The following is a 19,502-nucleotide window of genomic DNA, read 5'->3' on the forward strand; positions in this document are numbered from 1 at the left end:
TTTGAATTTTAAATTAATAAAGTGAATTTAAAAGATCAAGTATTTAGATATGATTAACTATATTTTAATTTATTACAATATAAAAAGTATCAACAAACATAATTTTATAACTATCATACTGCTACCGACCGTAGGGCAGCAAACACGGGATTTCACGAGGAGATACAGGTTCTCTGAAAGGTGGGAGCAGGTTCGGCGATGACAGTCAGACAAAAGCACTCAACACCGAGGTGAAGTTTGCCAATGCTGCTGCAATTTTATTTCTAACTCCAGGTGTTTATATACTAGTTTCAAGGGCACATCACAAGAGTGATTCCAGTCACAGGCAGGCATAAGATAGACAATAGTACTGTAAAAATTAAGACCACAAGGTCAAGGTAAGACCACACCTATATACCATCACAAAAGCTAAGACCATTAAGTCAAGGTAAGACCACACCTATACGCAGTCAGAAGGGGAAGTTTGTAAGACAAAGGACTGGCTTTAGCATGTCACCTTCAGGTTCACCTTCAGGACTTCACAGTCCGGGGCTCAGGGTCAGCACTTTGGCCGCCCATCCTCTTGTGCCTCAATATCTCCACATCTCTAGTAACATCTAATTGTTCCTAACCTTTCTTGGGCCCAGAATACAATTCTACAGATAATGAACAAATAGTAATAAAGACAAAATAGAACAGAATTATAGATGAACCCAATGTCCCCAAACTGCAGGCAGAGAGGCCAGCTATTCTCTTCACGGCTGACTTTGCATGCGGTGTGTGCCAAGGACCTCCAGGAGGCTTAACCCCGTGGGGACGATACCTCTGGTCTGGTTTCTGCCAGGTGACCGGCATTGTCACACAGACTCTACTGGCGTGGTCGTGGCATCATACATTATAAATTCTTAAATTACATAGATGTTTTTACAATCAGATTGCTTTGTAGGGGTACTTCTGTTATTTTGATAGTCATTTTAATTCAAAGAAATATAGAAGCCACTTAGTTTCAGTGTCAAGAAATAAGGATTAAAACATGAGTAAGTTGCTGGGCGTGGTGTCGCACGCCTGTAATCCCAGCACTCAGGAGGCTGAGGCAGGAGGATCGCTGTGAGTTTGAGACCAGCCTGGGCTACATAGTGAGTTCCAGATCAGTCTCAACTACATGGTGAGACCCTGTCTCCAAAAACAAACAAACAAAAGAACATAAGTTATAATTTTGTGTTCAAAGTTTAAATTTAGTTTGTGACATTTTTGTTCTTTCCACTTTTAAGAGTACAGAAACGACATCAAGGAAAAGAAATAAAAGAAAGGAAACTCTAAGAGATTTTTATTCCAAAAATCCATCAATTCTTGAATTGACAGAATATGAAAGGTAATTAATTAATTATTAATTAATTGATGAACATGTTTACTTGTGGGTTACTATGTAGTTTTGGTTCTAAGAATACACTGGTGAACCAGACAGATAAAACCAGTGTCCTCTGTGAGTTTGTACATGAATGAAAAAACACAGTACCCGAGTAGACCAATGTTATGCTGTAGTCATTGGCTCCAGTGTAATTGGTGGAGGTAATAGTTCAAATGAGGTGGTCAGGAGACCAAGTTATAAATTATTTTAATAATCATAGGATCTAACATTCTTTAAAATTTTTAATTGATACATACATTTGTATGTATGAATGGATACAATATATGAATTCAATACGTGTGTACAGTGTGTAATGACCAAATCAAGGTCACTAGCATTTCCACGTCCTTGAGCATTTATCATTGCTATGTGTTGAGAGCCTTTAGTTATGTTGAAAAAGCATTTGTAAAGCATTTGTAGGCTGTGGGTATCTTACTGTACTATAGAACAAATTTCTCCTCTCTTACTGTATTTTGGTCTCTATTGCCAAATATCTTTGTATTGTTCCTTCCACACATCCATGCTGGTCTCTAGTGATCCATATTCTGCTTTCTTCTCTTACAAGATTTCCTTTTTTTTTAGCTTATACAAATGAGTAAGAACAGGTAGGTTTTGTTTTTCTGTGCCCATCTTATTTCATTTAATATGATATCCTTTAGTCCCTCTCATCTATGTTGTCCCAAATGACAAGACTGCATTTTTATTTCATGACTGAGTAATATTCCATTGTGTATATATACCATGTTTCCTTTATCTGTTCGTCCATAAGTGGGCATGTACATATCTTAGCTATTATGTAGTTGGGGGCATTTGTATTTGGTGCATATATGTTTATGATTGTCAGCTCTTCCTCTTGAATTGTTCCCTTTACAAGGATGTAGTGTCCTTCTTTGTCTCTCTTAATGAGTTTTGGTTTGAAATTTACTTTATCTGAGAATAAGATTGCTACCCCTGCTTTTTTCTGGACTCCTGATGCATGGAGAATTGTTTTCCATCCTTTCACTTTCAGTCTATGGACTTCCTTTTGCACTAGGTGTGTTTCTTGTATACAACATATTGTTGGATTTTGCTTCTTAATCCATTCTGCCAATCTGTTTCTCTTGATTGGTGAATTGAGGCCATTAACATTGATGGTTACAACTGATATATTTTGACTTATTCTTCTCATGTTGTTTTCCTTTTGTTGACTCTTTTTACTTTTTCTCCCATCTCCTTTTAGTTTCTTGCCTTGCCTATTTGATTTGGTCTGTTGGGCCTCATGTTATTGTGAATTTCGTTGTCCTTTTCTAGGATATTGTTTAGAATTCCTTGCAGTGCTGGTTTGGTGTTCATGAAATTTCTCAGGTGCTCTTTGTCGTGGAAATATTTTATTTCCCCATTTTGAAAGAGAGTTTTGCAGGATACAACAGTGTAGGTTGGAGATTCTTTTCTTTTAGGACTTGGAATACCTCACTCCATGCTCTCCTTGACCTAAGGGTTTGTGTTGAAAAGTCTGCTGTGATTCTAATGGGCTTCCCTTTGCATGTGATTTGTTTCTTTTCTCTTACTGCTTGTAGTATTTTGTTTTTCTGTTGGATTTCTGGAATCTTGATTATTATATGTCTAGGTGTAGATTTTTTTTGATTGTGGCTAGTTGGGGTTCTATATGCCTCACTTATCTGTATGTCTAATTCTTCCCTTCTGTTTGGGAAGTTTTCTGTCATTAATTCTGTGAAGAGCTTTTTTATATCATTTGTGTTTTCTCCTGTTTTTTCATGAATTCCTATTAGTCTTATGTTATTTTTCTTTGTATCGTCTAGGAGTTGTTGGATTGATTTCTCATGATCCCTTACTGTTTTTAATAGACCTCTTTTTTCACGGTCACTGACTGCTATCCTATCTTCTATATCTGAAATTCTATCCTCGCAATCTTTTGTTCTGTTGCGTACACTTTCAATAGAGTTTTTAATCTCCTGGATAATCTTAGCTATTATGAATAGGCCAGCAATAAACATGACTGTACAGGAGCTCTTTGCATAGGAATATAATTGAATTTTGGCACACATCTTCTAAACATTGATAATTTATTCATTCATACACATTTTTTTGTAGGGATGGTTATAGCATGAACAGATCATGGAAGTTCTGCTTTTTCCTTTCTAATGCTGCGGCCTCGTATCTCCGTTCCTTGTCTAGCCTGCAGTCCAGGACCTCAGGTTTAATCTTGAATAGTTTGTGATAGTGGACTTACTTCTTACACCGTGCATTTTAAAATACTGTTTTCTTCAGATACTTATAGATTTACATGCAGTTATAAGCAATTTACTTGCTATGCCCAGTTTCTTAAAGACATACAACTGTTACAACCAAGAAATCAATGTTGACTCCATCTAATGACATTCATATCCCAGCAGTTTTGCGTGCATGCGTCTGTGTTTGGTTCTGTGCAGTTTGCAGAATTTGTGTGACCAGAGCTCCCTGAGTGTTAAGACGAAGAGCTGCTCTGGAGACAGAAGGAGAAGCCTCCGCCCATTAACACTGTCACAGGCCACCTGCGGAGAGACCAGGAACTGACAGACACGTTAGAAGTGAAATTTAAACTCCTCAGTGCTGAGATACCCAGGGGAAGCCTGTCCTCTCCCTCACGCCCTCTGTGTCACGTCAGTGGTGGGGAAAACAGAGCTAATCCTGTGGGCTCTTTCAGCCTTTTGAACAGAATTGGCCTCCTCCCAGAGGGACAAGATTAATTTTTTGGAAATTGTATTTTTAAATTTTCATGCTATTTATTAAAGTATTCATGTTTATTAGGAAACAAATTAGCATATCATTAAAAAAATGAAACAAGAGCCAAAGCCCTAGAAGCATCTAAAAAAAAGGAAGCCTTTCACAAAATCTAAAATATTTTGAATTGAATGAAAATGAAAATGTAAAAAGTGCACATTGAAAGAGGAAGCTTCCTTCCTTCTTTTCTTCCTCGTGTTTGCTTTCCTGTTATAAAAAGCCCCCTTCCCTTGCATCCTCCCTCCCTCCCTCCTTCTCCTCCTTTTTATTCATTCGGGCTCTGTTAAGTGAGCCAGGTACTCTGATTTACTTGTTGGGCTCTGTTACTTTTTTCCCTCTCTTCTCCAACATCAGTGAGGTACAATGGTGTTGACCAGCCAGTGGCACAGAATATCACTCAGATGGGTAAAATATTTTGAAGAAATGATATTATGTCCCATACACAACTATCTATCTACAGAAAAAGTTGGACTACTTTGAGTTTTTATATGAATGATTTAAAAAAATAAAATATTTGTTATACTTATAAAACTGAACTATTAGATAAAATTTGATTTTTTTCTAGAGCATATTGCAGTCATTTCATCTATATTTGACTGATATTATATTTCCTCTAGAGTCTAATGATATCAGACAAAATTTTGCTCCATTGGTTTTTTTCCTTAAGGACCAATATACAGAGAAATGATTTTTTTGTTTAATATTGAAGTTAGTTGATGAATGTGCACATTGCATCCTAATGTATTTGTCTAGTCCCAGTGGCCCTTTGCTTATGGAAAAGAACTCTGGGTTGAGCTGAAACATTAGAGAGAGTTGAAGGCCATATGTGATGTCCTTGTCCCTGGTGCTTATCATTGTGTCTTCTTTTCCACTCTATTTTACCTTTTCAGCACTGAGGAAATGATAAACAAACCAGAAACATTTGTGTAAGGACAGTTAAGTGACATCTTGATTTATTTTTGTACAGATTGAAATCATTCTTTTTGTTTAATGTTTAGAAGTTTTTGTGAAATTTCAAAACTTTCTTTTTTGGCAGATACAAAAGACCTGATGTTAGGAGAATAGCTTATCAGTGCCTGACGGAGTACTTGAATCCTCTAATATTAAATTACGCTAGAAGAAACAGGTTTCACCAAATATTTCTTGAGGAAATGCCCTGGAGGGCTCAGATGAACTTGTATCTGGCAATTACGCATTTTCACTTGTTTTTACAAAGGCTAGGGGAGCATATGAAGATGAAGTTTGGCATTTCACATATGATGGTCAGGTAGAGTATGTTATTGGTAAATCATACTTTTTAAGTCTCATGAATATGGATTGTATATTTGTATGTATGAGCCTCAATTTTCATGATGATGTGAAGAGTTGTACATAGTGTCTATATTTTTATATTGGCACATTTCTTAAATTTTTTGGTTTGGAATCTTTTCCTAATAAGTGCTAGATATACATGCTTATGATATACTAATTTGCACATATCTTGAGCATATTTGTTAGTCTAGCTTTCAGTGCAAGGTAATTCTATAATAACTGTAGATATTGGTAGGAATTAGGCAAATTTTTGTTTTAATTTAGAGGTATATTCGAAGCCTTGGTAAAGATAGATCATATTTTCTCATATAATGTAACTTTTCCATCATTAAATCTAACAGACATTTTTGAGCTCTCATTGAGTATCTTTGGCTGAAGTATTATGGGAAATAAAAATAGATCTGTATGTGATGTGGAATGCTATGTAACCATTAAAAAGGTGATTTAAGAAGATGTGGCTTTTCTATAAAATGGAATGCTACTCAGCCATAAAGAATAAAAAACTAGAAACATTTATAGCTAAATGGATGCACATTGAGGCTATACTCTTTAAGTGAAATAAATAGGACACACTTGAATAAATACCAAAGTTTCTGTGGTGAAAAACTAAAAGTATAAATAAGGTTCAAAGGTATAACTGAAAAATAGAAAGAAAATGGCTAAACGGGAAGTAGGAAGGGGAGGGGAAAGGAAATAAGGGAAAAGAAAAAATATGAAAAAAGGAAAAAAAATTGAAACAAAGTCTTTGTAAATAGGGAAGGGTGAAGGGGTGAAGGGAGGGCAGGGGCATTGGGAAAAAACAAGAACCAATTCATATTGTGTAAAAGTACAAGGTCCCAGTGATAAATGTAGCTGTGTTGTTTGCCTTAAATGTACCAATAAACTTAATGGGGGGGTGATTTAGAGTTGTTCATTTAAAAAGAAATATGTATTGATGAGAATGGAATTAACATGAAAAAAAGAAAAAATGGAAACAAAGTCTTTGTAGAAAGGGAGGGGTGGAGAGGTTGAAGGGAGGGCAGGGGAATGGGAAAAAAATAAGAACCAAGATGGATTATGTAAAGGTGCAAATTTCCAATGATGAGTATCACTACATTGTATACCTTAAATGTACCAATAAAATTAATCAATTAAAAATACTGCTACTAAAGTTTAGATAAGCAGATATAAAGTGTGTTATGTATAAAACTTAAAAACTACCCTGAACTAAAATAACAAAGAAAAAGAAGAAAAAATTAATGGAAACATGTAGCTTTAAGTAGTTGTACACTGCATATATCTTCTATCCTAGTTATCGAATTGTAGATGTAGAAAATGACTTTAAGGTCATGAGGCCCAAGTCAGACTGGATGTTAGGAATCTTTTCAGAACAGTCTTAATAGGTACACGAACATTGAGCTTCAACCTAGACACTTCTAATTACAGAGAACTCCATCCTGAATTGTTTTAATTATTGGAACACCCTTTCTTTTTAAATTTAATCTTATTGGTACACTTTGACATACATATTGATCACATTCATCATGGGAATTTGAACCTGTACGTGATACAACTTTAAAAAAAATAGAAGAGATATGTATTAGATACAGGGTACTGAGGTAGGTGTGTTGGGTATGCAAAGATGATTCCCTCTCTTTCTCTCTCTCTCTCATACACACACACACACACACACACACACACACACACAAGACTGGTAGGATATATCACTAATGTTCATGAATGACTATAATTAATGGTAGAAGGTCGAGACCGAAAGTCATCTTTGTTGCTAGATAGAGGCTCCGACCAGACCTAAAAGGAAAGCTTTCATGGGAAGGAACCAGCAGCCTGGATCTTGCTAGACAGGCAGGGCTTAGAAATGTGCAGATAGGGACATGGACATTTCCTAGTTAGAGGAATATAAGTCAGAACCCAGCTAAGAGACATAGTATGAGAACTCCCAATAGTTGGACCAGAATCTAGGCTGTGTAAAAGAAAAACAAGTCAGTACCAGATGATAATGGATGTTCAATTTCTATTAAATCTGAACTTTTACAAAGAGGAGATTGTTGAGGGTTTTTGAGCAGAACTATGATACAAAAATTCTCTAGGATTAAAATATCAAATAGATCGAAGGGAGGAAAGACTGGAGACTGTGCCATGAATTAAGAGGGAATTTATGTCGGTCATCCAGGCAGCAAAAATACAGATTGAAATCTGTAGTGAACTTGGTTATAATGTCTGTCTCTTCAGAACCCTGGTTAAAATCACGAGCAGGCCAACCTTCACAAAGACTTTTCCAGATAGTTCTCTTTCCTGTGCGGGCTCCACTTGATCTACATTCAAGAAGCAGTTGGCCTTGCAAAGTGGCCGTTCACGGAGCTGTGACGCAGGGCTTCCTCATTTCTTGCTGGACACCAAGAAGTCGCTTTGAGTGTCCAGTTGTACGTGGCCAGTTACGCACCATCCCTCGACAGCCCAATAAGACAGTGTCAGATTTGTTTCAGCACATGGAACCTGGTGCTAAATTTAATTTCGCTAAAAACAGTTAATGTATACTCAGTAATTAGTTGATGAATGAATTAAATTTTGGAGGATTATTTACTGTTTAGGCTTTAAAAAGAAATAATAGTGATTATGAACAAACTGCTCTACATAGTAGGCATTTTTATTGGGTTGTGTTTAAATCAAGTGATTTTAAATTGACATAAGTGATAGCCTCAGAGCTCATGGAGTGAGTGTAGCTCTCTCATTCCCATTTCCAAGGGCACTTTCAGGGAAATAGATATTGATGGTAAAATTCCTGAGAGCCAGGTTACATTATATAATCCAAAAAGTTAATGAGAAAGTGTTTTGCTTTGATTAAGTGCCAAAGTACTTGATGACCTAAAATTTGAGAGCGTTCAGTCACAAACGTTTTAAAAATAAAAAATAGATTGTATTTGACAGATTTAATTCAATTTTGCTTATATTATTTTTTAATGTGATTTTTTTCCCCTTTGCAGTTTTCGATCATGTGATCCTAATTTATTCTCACTATATAATTCAGGAACAGTATTACCAACAGGAAAAATGACTGTTGAAAATTATAAAGCAATGCTTGATTTCCTTCTTACAGCTAAGAAAAGAAAAGCCAACTTACCATCAGGTAAAATAAATGTGCTGATTTACTATCAGATTGCCTGTAGATTTCTATTCACTAACACACACACACACTATTAGATCTAGGCTGTCCCCCAAAATACTCCTGAGTTCGGAGGTGAGGCTTTGGGGATGCGATTGGATCATGAGACTGTTCAGAGCTGAATGAGCTGGAAAGGAGGTGGCCTTGGTTGGAAGAGGTGGGTCACTGGGGTGTGACCTGGGAGAGTGTATTTCCCTCCCCGAATTGTCCTTTCTTTCTCTGTTTCCTGTTTACCATGAGGTGAGCAGATTTCTCCCACCAGACCCTTCCACCATCCCTTTCCTGCTTTGGAGCTAGCCCAATATGGATGAAAATGTGAAGCAAAAAAACTTTCCTCCTTTAAATTGTGGGTATTGGTATTTTGTCCTAGTGACAGGAAGGTAACTGACACACACATGCACACACATTCACACACACCCACAGAGGCCAGACTTATAAAGGTACATGTTACTTTCCAAAAACCTAGCAATTTAGTTGAATTTTGATGTTTTATAGGAAAATTTTCTATTTGATATAAAAATCTATACAGTATCATATACTTAGAAACATCTATGTTTTGTTTCAACCTAAACCAATTTGGCCATTCAGCAAATGCAGTGCTCTTTTGTTAAGTATCGGCAGCCTCCATTAGTTCAGGGTTGGTCAAGACTTGCTGTCAGGTGTCATATTTTAGTGGAAGTAACTCTAAGCAAATTTCATCCAATGTACCAATCCAGGCAGACACAAAAATAGTTGTAAGAACTGATGTGGTAGTCAGGGCGGTCTGCTCTTGTCCTGGGATCTCCAGCTAGCACCTTCTATGGAAGCTCACTCCAGGACAAGTACACTGACATTCCAATGAGCACACCAGCAAGTGTTTTTCTCTGCTGTAGTGTGGGGGCTCTGGGAGATGTGTGGGAGAAAAGACGTCTCCATCTGGGCGCCATGCTGATAACTGTCATCAGCCAAATTTCACTGACCTTATACCCCTTCCTGCAAAATAACAGAGGCTGGATATAACCGTGTGGGGTAATGGACCTGTTCCTAACCAGTAATCTATCTTGAATGCTGTGCATTTCACAAATAAAATTTTGTTTCTCTTTCTGCTAATACAAACACACTTACAGAGACTTTAAAAAATAATATCCTTTTACACATTATTCAGCTGACTTCTGGTCAGGGTTCTTGGTATGCTTGTCACTATCCCAGTAGTGTCAATGCCTATTGAGTGTTCAGCATGGTTTCTGGTATCTCCTAGGGTATGGATTAGCTTTAACTAGCACCTGTACACCATATTATGCATATTGAAGTATTTGAAAGTACATTCCATAGATGTAGAATCTACTTTTTGTACATAGATTATAATATGTACTTTCCTGAGGGTTTTTTTTTCCTTCTTAAATGGGCTCCTGGGTTATGACCATCATAAAATTGGCAATAGGCTCTTGTGCTATTGAGATTATTTAATGCAGTGTTGGAAGAGAAGGCTGATGGCAGGGGAGATTCCCCTGTTGAATGTCACACCACAGGGTCACAAAGGGCTGGGTTCCTGCATTGCCCAACTCAGGATGCTGTTCACGTGCTGTGTCCACGTCCCCGTAATGTTCTGCATGAGGGGAAATGAGGAGCAGTGGGGTCCTGTCATTATTCCTCCCAAAACGTGTTCATTCCTCCATCTACATTGTTCCTGTCACCTTCGCCTTTGTCTGAAATGCTTTCCACAGTTTTCTGATGACCAGATCCTGGTCATTCTGGGTTTTTTTTCCTAAGTTTATGTTGCATTTGTTATCTGGGTTACTTATTTGATGCTTTTCACCTGTTGTGTCTGTGGGACTAAATTCTATGTTTTTAATCATGTTGTACCTTATTTTTTTTAACTGTAGATGCTGCAGAGTTTTCTGCATTTACTGATTCCAGAAGTAGTGAAGAAAATATGTCCAAGGCACACACATTTCATGACTCCGACTCTCAATCAGGTGTTAGTGCCAAAGAAAAGGACCGAGCACCAAATTTGGGACTGGATTATTTTATGAAAATATTTTTATACTGCAGGAGAGCAATGGTAATGTAGTACTTTCACTTGTTCATGTAGTACGCATCGATCTCAGCCCATAAACCGGCACGTGAGATATGTTGTATCTTAGGTGTACATAATTGGAGTTTCGAAGAGCTCTCATCTTGTTGCATGTGGCCTCAGCCACTTGGAGGTTTGCCTCCTCCCATGGTTCTGAAGTCAACTTGTCAGAGAGGATTGTGCTCCTCCGGTCATCTGCCGTCCGTGCACTCAGCACCAGGTGCCCTTTGTCCCTCTCCATGCAGGGCCTGTGACTACACATAACATCCCTGCTGCTTTTTTTCCGCATGTCGAATGCAGAATTCTCTTGTGGGGCCAAAGGTTCCTTTCTGGGGTCTTGATGTCCCCTGAGATATCATCGGCTTTTCGCTCTATTCTCACTTAAGCTAAGATCATTCTAGGCTACAGAAAGCTCTGCCCCTGTTCCAGCCACTTGCTTCAGCTAGCCACGTAGGTCTTCATTCCAGTGATTTTTCTCTCTTCTTTCTAAATGCTGTGTACTGGACTGTTAAATGTGGGGTTGGAATCAGTAGTTGTAATGAAATCTCGAAGGGCATGTATTTCCATCCTGTCAAGACGCAAGGAGGACTCTATCCTTTCTAGATAAGAAAGAACACTTTTGTTTCTGTGTCCTCCATGGAATGGACACAGTGATTTGACAAAAGGTGATGTAAACCCGAAGGTTGCGCTTTGACCATGACTATGAAATCCTGTCTTCCTTCCTAACAGTTCCTTCCCCCAGGGCCCTGGAATTGCTACACCCTGCCCAGCTGTGGAACGGAGCTCTTCACATTCCGCTCTTCTGCCCCCTCTGCTCTGTTGTCTGAAAGCATGGGGCTTCTTCCCTTCCATTTGCCCTCTGTCCTTCGTACTTGCTCCTCTCTCCCCAACATCCCCACCCCGCCTCCTTGCGACACATTCAACATTCAGATCCCTGCTCACATCCCTGGTGTGTAAGTTCTGCTTTGCCCCTTAGTAGATTGATGGTCACAGGCAAGTTAGGACATTGCCTTCATTTCCTCTCTGAGTAGAGAATTAATGCACAACTGCGTCCTGGGACTTACTGTTAGAATCACGTGAGATAATGCAAGTTAATATCTTACCACCTCTAAATCTACCACATACAAATGGCACATAATAGCTGGTGTTTTTATTATTGACATGAGATTTGCAGAAAGCTATATTTTTCAGAGATATATAACTTTTGGAACGTTGGGGCCTTTTGAATGTTGTCATAGGTTCTTGCCCATCGTGGTGGCTATTGGACTCTGCTTCAGAACTGCTGTCGGGCCCTCTGGAACTTCACTCAGGAGCTGCAGATACTTCTTAGTCAGGCAGTGGACCTGTATAAGATGTTTCCTGTGAGCCAGGATGGTTTCCTCTGTACCTCTGTCTTACCATTCTATTTGGGAGCAGAATTGCTTATTGACATGTTAGTACAACTACAGAATACCAGTTCTATTAAGGTAAGGCTTTTTTGGCAATTACTTTTATTGTATTCAATTAAGACTATTTTTTCCATGTAGGTTGGAATATGTGGAAACTGGTAATTTTCTTGAGTTCCCATTTGGGAGGTGTGTGTGTGTGTGTATGTGTGTGTGTGTGTGGGTATGTGTAATTTCTTTAATATTATTTTGTTCACAGTACATGACTTACATAAATGTTCAAAATAGTAAGATATTTTAAAATATTTTAGCTTGAACATTACATTTGTTAGAAAGGAAAATAAAATGTACTGAGTTCAACTCCTAAAGTAACCTTAGTGTACTTAATCTATATAACATTTTTTTTTCAGCTTTAATTGAGTTTATTGGTACATTTTAGGGATACAGTACAGTTACATTCATTGTTGGGATCTTGTACCTGTACATGACAAGTCTTGATTCTCATTTTTTCCCCTTAACCCTGCCCTCCCTTCACCCCATCCTCCCCTCCCCATCTACAAATGTGAGATAATGAAAAGATGAAAATAAAGTGTTTATAACAATGTTTTTGACAGTAAAGAAACACTTTGGCAGATTCTCAGAGAGACAGTACAGATTATCAATCAGTCCTTATTGCATTCTTTTATCTGTCTCTGTCTTGTTACTCCGGCTCTACTAGAATTTGTAGACATTTACAATCTATCACTCTGTTGTTGAAAGCACAGAAATAAAATAGAAAAAATGCAAATATAAAATATCCTAAGCATATTGAAAATTAGTAAACATATAACCCATCGAGCCACGAAGGTTATAATATTTCTACCTGAAAATGTAGGGCAATAATAGCACAAAAGACAGAGAGGGTAAATTGAATAACTCAATGGACAAATGATAAAAACTTATCTGATTAAAAAGGGGCCATAGCCCTAAAGAGACATTATTCAAAAGAGAACATATAAATGGCCAAAAGGTACATGAAAATACTCAATATGACTAGCCCGTGATGCATGCACCAGGAAATGCAAGTCCAAACCAGACTGAGACAGCCCCTCCGTTTAGTTAACATAGATATTATCAAAAACACCAAAGGCGTCAAGGCCTGGCAAAGAGGTAGTGGGAGGACAGCTCTTCCACACTGCTGGAACTGTCTATTAATTCAGCCATTATGGAAAATAGTCCACATGAACTATGTCTGGCTATACCAACTTGCCTATAAACTTTTACTTTAATTTCATCAGCCTTGCTTTCTGAACTGTAGCCTTCATTGGGATTTTGTCCATGGTTTGATTTTACAGTGCTAGGTGGGGGCCGTGTTCCCCAGCCAAAAGCTACGGCCATTCAAATGAAGAGCTGTGTTGTAGTCAGGGTTTTAGCAAGGGAATACATTAAATACAGGACACATAACTTATAGGATAATTTTGTGATAATTACCCAAGAAGTCAAATGCAGAGGAGTGCAAGAGATTAACTGCACACTGGAGGCCCAAAGAATTCAGCCAAGGGCCTGGATCCCACAGTAATGTCCCATACAAGACCAGCTGAAGGCTTAGAGTCCAAGGCAGGGTCCTCTGTGAGTCCAGCCAGTGGCCTGGAGCCCATGGCAATCTCTCATGTTTGTCCATGTTGAGGATCTGCACCAGGAAGGGTCAAAGGCCAGAGGTGGAAGCCAGAAAACCTATGCCAGTGAGAATGAAGGATTTGTGCCACCAAACTGAGGGATCCACGTTGGAGCCAGGAAGTGATGCTCACATGAAGATCAGAGCTCCTCTGACAAGAATAGCAGCCATTCCCGGCAACAGTGAGACCCTGAGCTCCTCCTCCCATGAGAACAGCTTCAGTAAGCTTCTCCTACAGAATCGACAGCCCTGATGTCCCTCTCTAGTTCTCTTTTTATGGCTGCTGGCAACAGTCCTCAGGTGGATCTTCCACGCCCAGACCATGCTGATTCAGCTCACCTGGGCTAATCAAGCTGACCATTAGTTAATCCACTACAAGCTACACAGGGTAAGGGGTGTGGGAAGGGAAGCTGAGTGTCCCTTTCTGCTCTCCAGGACCTCCGTATGTCCAGCTATCCAGAAGCCCCTAAAACAGAAATTTAAAACATACTCTGGACAAGCAAGCTTGGGCAGCTTCCTGGCTGTTTAACACACTGGTGCATCAGGAGGTGCTCGGTCCTGATTCCAGGGAGAGGGCAGGGACACCGTGTCCGGGACTGGCTCAGACCTCACCCTGTCGTCCTCTCCAAGTGGCTGTTCCTGGGTTGAGTTTTTTGTCATAAAGCTGTGATCGTAGGGCACAGTGCAGGCTTTCAGCGAGTTCTGAGGTCATTCTAGGGAGTTCCCACCTGATTTCCTAGTAGGGCACCCAGAGAAAAGTGACCCTGAGACCCAGGGCTGGGCAGTCTTGTGGAGGGTGGAGCCCGTGCACCTATGGTGTCTGACCTTCACTCTGGGCCCAGTCAGAACTGGAGTGTGCACCCCTGGAGGACCGACAGGGGGCGCGAGTGCACACCTGCCTGCCTTCCGTGGATTGCAGACAAGGCCAAAAGAGCGAGTCTTGGTAGAATTTAGAAGGAAGTGCTCTTTGGTGACTACAGAATTCAAGTACAAACAGAGGTATGGAGAACAGTTCCAAATAGAGAACAGAACGAAAGAGAAGTTGGGAAATGTTTAAAGCTGATGTTAGAATGCCAGTGTTTGAGGGATTCAGATAAAGCTGTGCAGAGGAGAAAAGTCATAGCCTTATAAATGCTTGATAGAAAAGAAGAAAGCATCCACCTGTAGGAGCTAGAAAAAGAAGAAGAAATTAACTTCAGTGTAAGTAGAAAGAGGAAAGGGTGTAAGAAAAATGAAGAAAATAGAGCAGAAATCAGTAGATATAAAGCAAAACAAAAAGAAACTCAAAAGAAAACATTAATATGGTCAAAAATTAAATCTTTTGAAAGGATTATTAAAACTGGACTGCTGCTAAGAATAATCATGAAAAACAAAAATAAAAAAGCACAAATTTCCTGATGTTGCTGGGTGTGGTGGCCTAGGCCTGTAATCCTAGCACTTAGGAGGCTGAGGCAGGAAGATTGCTGCAAGTTTGAGGCCAGCCTGCACTACATAGTGAGTTCAAGATCAGCCCGAACTACAGACCCTGTCACAAAACAACAAAAACAAGAAAAAAAATGAACAGCTTCTCCAAACAAAAACAAAACAACAGCAAAAAAAAAAAAAAATTCACAACAAATTTCTGATATCAGTAATTAAACAGAAATATAAGTACAGATTCTATAGATAATAAAAGAAAAAATAAGGGAATACTGTGATCAATTTTTACTGACAACTTTGATAACTTAGAGGAAGTTGACACACTTATTGGAAAGTATAACTTAACAAATCTGAGACAAGAAAAAACAGAAAATATGAATATCCGTAAATGTACTAAAGGAAATGAATTGTAGAACCCTTCACATAAAGAAAATTCCAAACTTAGGATATTTCCTTGGGGAATTCTCGCAACCATACACAAAAGAAATAAAGTGCCTTACATTGTTGTTGTTGTTGTTGTATTTTTTTTCATCAATGAAGCCAGCTGAAATTTATTTAACAGAGATATTGACATGAGGCAACATCCCTCACAGGCTGTACAACCTTAGCAAGTTGATCCTCACAATATGCAGATAGTGATCTAATTAATACCCCCAAATATAAAAACATGCAAATGGTGAGCAGGTAGGGTTTGTTCAGGAAATGCAAGGTTGAGATTTAAAAGGCAATCCATGCAATTCTCTGTATTAACAAGATACAGGAGGAAATCATGGCCAGTGGGACAAGTACAGTAGAAGCATTTTAAACATTCAGTGTCTATGGGTGCCAGAAACTCTCAGCAAACTAGGAATAGATGACATCTTTCTTGAGAGGGGTGGAGAACTGTCGATCACTGTATACTAAGTCACAAGAGCAGGAAGTTCTGCTGTACTGTTGCACAGCGTGTGAACCACAGGTAACAGTAGTGTCCCACACATTTCAGAAGGCTGCAAGAAATGGGTTTGAAAATTTCTGCTGTAAATGATGCCTGTGGAGACAGAAATATTGAATGTGATGTAAACATTACACACTGTGTGCACGTATGAGCCATGACGTGGTACCCCACTAATATGTACAAATTTTATGTGTCAGTTAAAAATTAAATTAACAAGAAATCAGCTTTCTCAACTTGATAGAGTCAGCTACAAGTGACAGTGCACTTAATGGCGGATACTGCCTTCCTTCCCCTAAGGTTTGGAACAGAGCGAGGATGTCTGTTCATTCCACTTTTATCCAACATTGTGCCGCAGTTATTAGCCCGTATGGATTAGACAAAATAAAGGAACACAGATTAGAAAGGAATGAATAAAACTTTTTCTTTGTGGACAAAGGATTGTTTTCCATAGTGAATCCCCACTTCTCCCCCAGGACTCTATAAAACAACAACTACAACTAATAAAGCAGGGTATAAGATCAACATTCAAAAATTATATTTCTAGATACCAGCAGAAAACAATTAGAAAGTGAAAATTTAAACATAATTCCACTTAAAATATAATCCAAAATATCATGTATCTGGGAATACATCTAATGAAGCTTGTGCAGGATTTTCACATTAAAAACTATGTAGTACATTACAGAAAAAACTAAAGTCCTAAATAAATGAAGAGTTAGGTAATGTTCACAAATAGGAAGACCTAGTAAGATATCAGTTATTCCCAACTCGATTGATGGATTCAGTGAAATCCCAAGGAAAATCACAGCAGGAGTTTTGGCTGTAAACATTGATAGTTCCTTCTAAAATTTATAAGCAAATGAGAAGAATTGTAAATGGCCAAACAAATTTTCAAAAGTAACAAATTTGGAGGGTTCACTGTGTGATTCCAAGGCCACCGAAATTAGGGGAGTATGATGTTACCATAAAGAGAAATGTATCAGTAGGGAACAAATAGAGAATATAAAAACAGAACCGTACATATGACATTCTTTTTTAAAACAAAGGAGACATCATAATTCAAAGAGATAGAGAAGATTGACAATTTAGCAGCTCTGTCATGGTCTTTCAACACCACTTTTCACTGAAGGAAAAAGTTGATTACCTAACTTACATTAACAGTCTCACATAGCTAACAAAGGGGATTTGTTCCTCATAGAAGTATTGAGGTAGTAAACGATGAAAGGATGTTGGAATTGGGACACCAGGACTTTGAGATTAGCAATGAATGAATTGGAGGATGAGCGGCTATGTGTACTTACCAGAAAAAAATATATCAAACTGGAATCAAATCATCATTTAGACCTAAAAATTTACAGGAGGTATAGTCAACAAAGGAACATTTTCAGTAAAATCTTAGAAATACGATTGGCAAAATCCAGACTGTGGGAATGTTACAGGACAGAGAAACATGTTTCTTCAGTGAAAAAGAAAAAAAAAGACAACAGTGAAGTATAAAAGAGGAGATAGAACCTATAGACGTAAAAGACAAGAACACAGAAAATTGCAATGTTTAGGCCTTGTTTTGATCCTGTTTGACCTAAAATACTCTAAAAACTTTATGAGATAATAAGGGAAATGAGAACACTAGTCAGTGGCTATTCAATAAGTTTATAGGATTTTTGCTAACCTCCTTCTCAGTAGGATTAGCATATGGTTATGTTTTTGTAAAACTAATTTTTTTTTGGAGTAACATATTGCAGTATTTGTAGATTGATTAATATAATTTCTGGGCTGTAATTCAAAATAATGGAGTAAGCGTGTATGTCCCGAGAGTTGAGCATTACCGAAGCTGGTGGTGGGTGCATTGGGCCTCATTATGTTCTTTTCTTTTCTTTTGAAAAGTGTTAGAAATTTTCTTTAATACAAAGTTTTAAAGAATGACACATGGCCCCTAGTAAATCTTCAGCATTTTGGAATCTATCCTTGACTATGCTAGAAATCTCAGTTTCTATGTGCTATTTTGAACCTCAAATGTCTTTTCCTTGGTGCTTTCAGGTAATGTTGCTAAAATGAGAAAGTCAGTAGTAAACACTCTTTTCTCCTCTCTTGGGGTGGGATCAGTTGAGAGCTGGGTGCTGAGACAGTCGGAGGTAACACGTCCGCTTTGCTTCGATGGACTCTATCAGAAGTTGTAGTGATCACATGGGACGCCCCTATTCACCCCCGAAGAGAATTTCCTTCATGGCTCAGGCATGACTAACAGAAACCTCTCCTCTTAAGGATAGGGAGGGACCAGGGAATGTGACGGTTTGGTCCTGCGGGGAGGCAGGCTCTGACCGCCATCACCTGGGAAGGGCCAGGTCAGGTAGGTTGGGTTTCTTCACTGAGAGGAGTGAGCAAAGGCCAGGGACGGCTCCACTTGGAGCCTCAGGTCAGAGACATGGAGGGCACCCCCTCTGCAGCCTTTGCTCCTGAGGCTGTGTTCTTGTCTTCTTGCAGAGTCAGTGGCTTAGGGGTTGAGCCCATAATATCAATAAAAGACCAACTAACTTTTATGAAGCACATCCTGTGGGCAGGGCACTGTGGTATGGAATAAGTGCTGCAGCTGTTAGCCCTGTGCAGCCTAACCTCAGGTATGCAACTGATTTCACAGCCTGATGACTTCCAAGGTCTTTTTTTTTTTTTCTGAGACAGGATCTCGCTGTGTAGTTCAGGCTGGTCTTGAACTCACTATGTAGCCCCTAGGCTAGCCTCAAACTCATGGCAGTCCTCCTGCCTCTGTGTCCCAAATGCTGGGATTATAGTCTCATGGCCCCATGCCCAGCTTCCAAGGTCTTTTTACTTCAAGGATTATAAATCTTAGCCTGTACTTTCATTAATCCCTTTCCTCTCCCTTAATGGTATCAGCAGGATAGGAGAAGCAGGGCTTGAGTTGCTCAACTGTTTTGGGCTGTAAATTAACCCTCACTTAGATGGATCTAAAAATCTTTATTTCGACTCAAAAATTTTTAGAACAGATAAATGTATCAGGGACACATGAGAAATGAACACAATATTATAGTTAAAACAGTGGCTTAGTTCCCAATAATTCAGGCAAAAAGGGGTTAGAAGGCTTCCTCTTCCTTGGGTTTGACTTACCCCAAGGGAGTGGATATGCAGTTATGTACATTAGTTGATGTAATAAAGTTGGTAGGGAACTTCCTTATTTACATATACCCGAACTTGTTTATCCTAAAGCTTTGGCATAGTGGTTTGATACCATTACATAAGTGGATAACAGCTATATATAAAGTATAGGCCTCAGACTGTGCTTTTTACTATAGTAAACAGCCATATGTGGTTATTTAAACCTAAGCTTGAAATACTTAAAATTAAATAAAATTAAGAATTCAGTTGCACTAATCTCACCCCAAGTACTCTGTGGCCACATGTGTCTAGTGTCTGTACAGAGCTA

At 38.8% G+C, this 19,502-nt stretch overlaps 1 protein-coding gene across 12 annotated transcripts in view; it reads left to right on the top strand.

Annotated features, from left to right (window-relative positions):
* Positions 1–19,502, top strand: part of Cfap54 (cilia and flagella associated protein 54) — a 267,711-nt gene that overhangs the window by 105,132 nt on the left and 143,077 nt on the right. For all 12 annotated transcript variants that reach the window (XR_781214.3, XR_781213.1, XM_033763843.1 and 9 more), the window contains 5 exons: positions 1,251–1,351; positions 5,184–5,414; positions 8,443–8,585; positions 10,484–10,662; positions 11,913–12,140. Coding sequence is in view for 10 of the 12 variants with exons in the window: in XM_033763843.1 (XP_033619734.1) it covers positions 1,251–1,351; positions 5,184–5,414; positions 8,443–8,585; positions 10,484–10,662; positions 11,913–12,140 (882 nt within the window). In the remaining 2 variants the exon portion in view is untranslated. The remainder of the gene's footprint in view (positions 1–1,250; positions 1,352–5,183; positions 5,415–8,442; positions 8,586–10,483; positions 10,663–11,912; positions 12,141–19,502) is intronic.

This window comes from Fukomys damarensis, unplaced genomic scaffold (genome assembly GCF_012274545.1).
Source record: "Fukomys damarensis isolate Sample0158 unplaced genomic scaffold, DMR_v1.0_HiC HiC_scaffold_15, whole genome shotgun sequence".
Taxonomy (NCBI): Eukaryota; Metazoa; Chordata; class Mammalia; order Rodentia; family Bathyergidae; genus Fukomys; species Fukomys damarensis.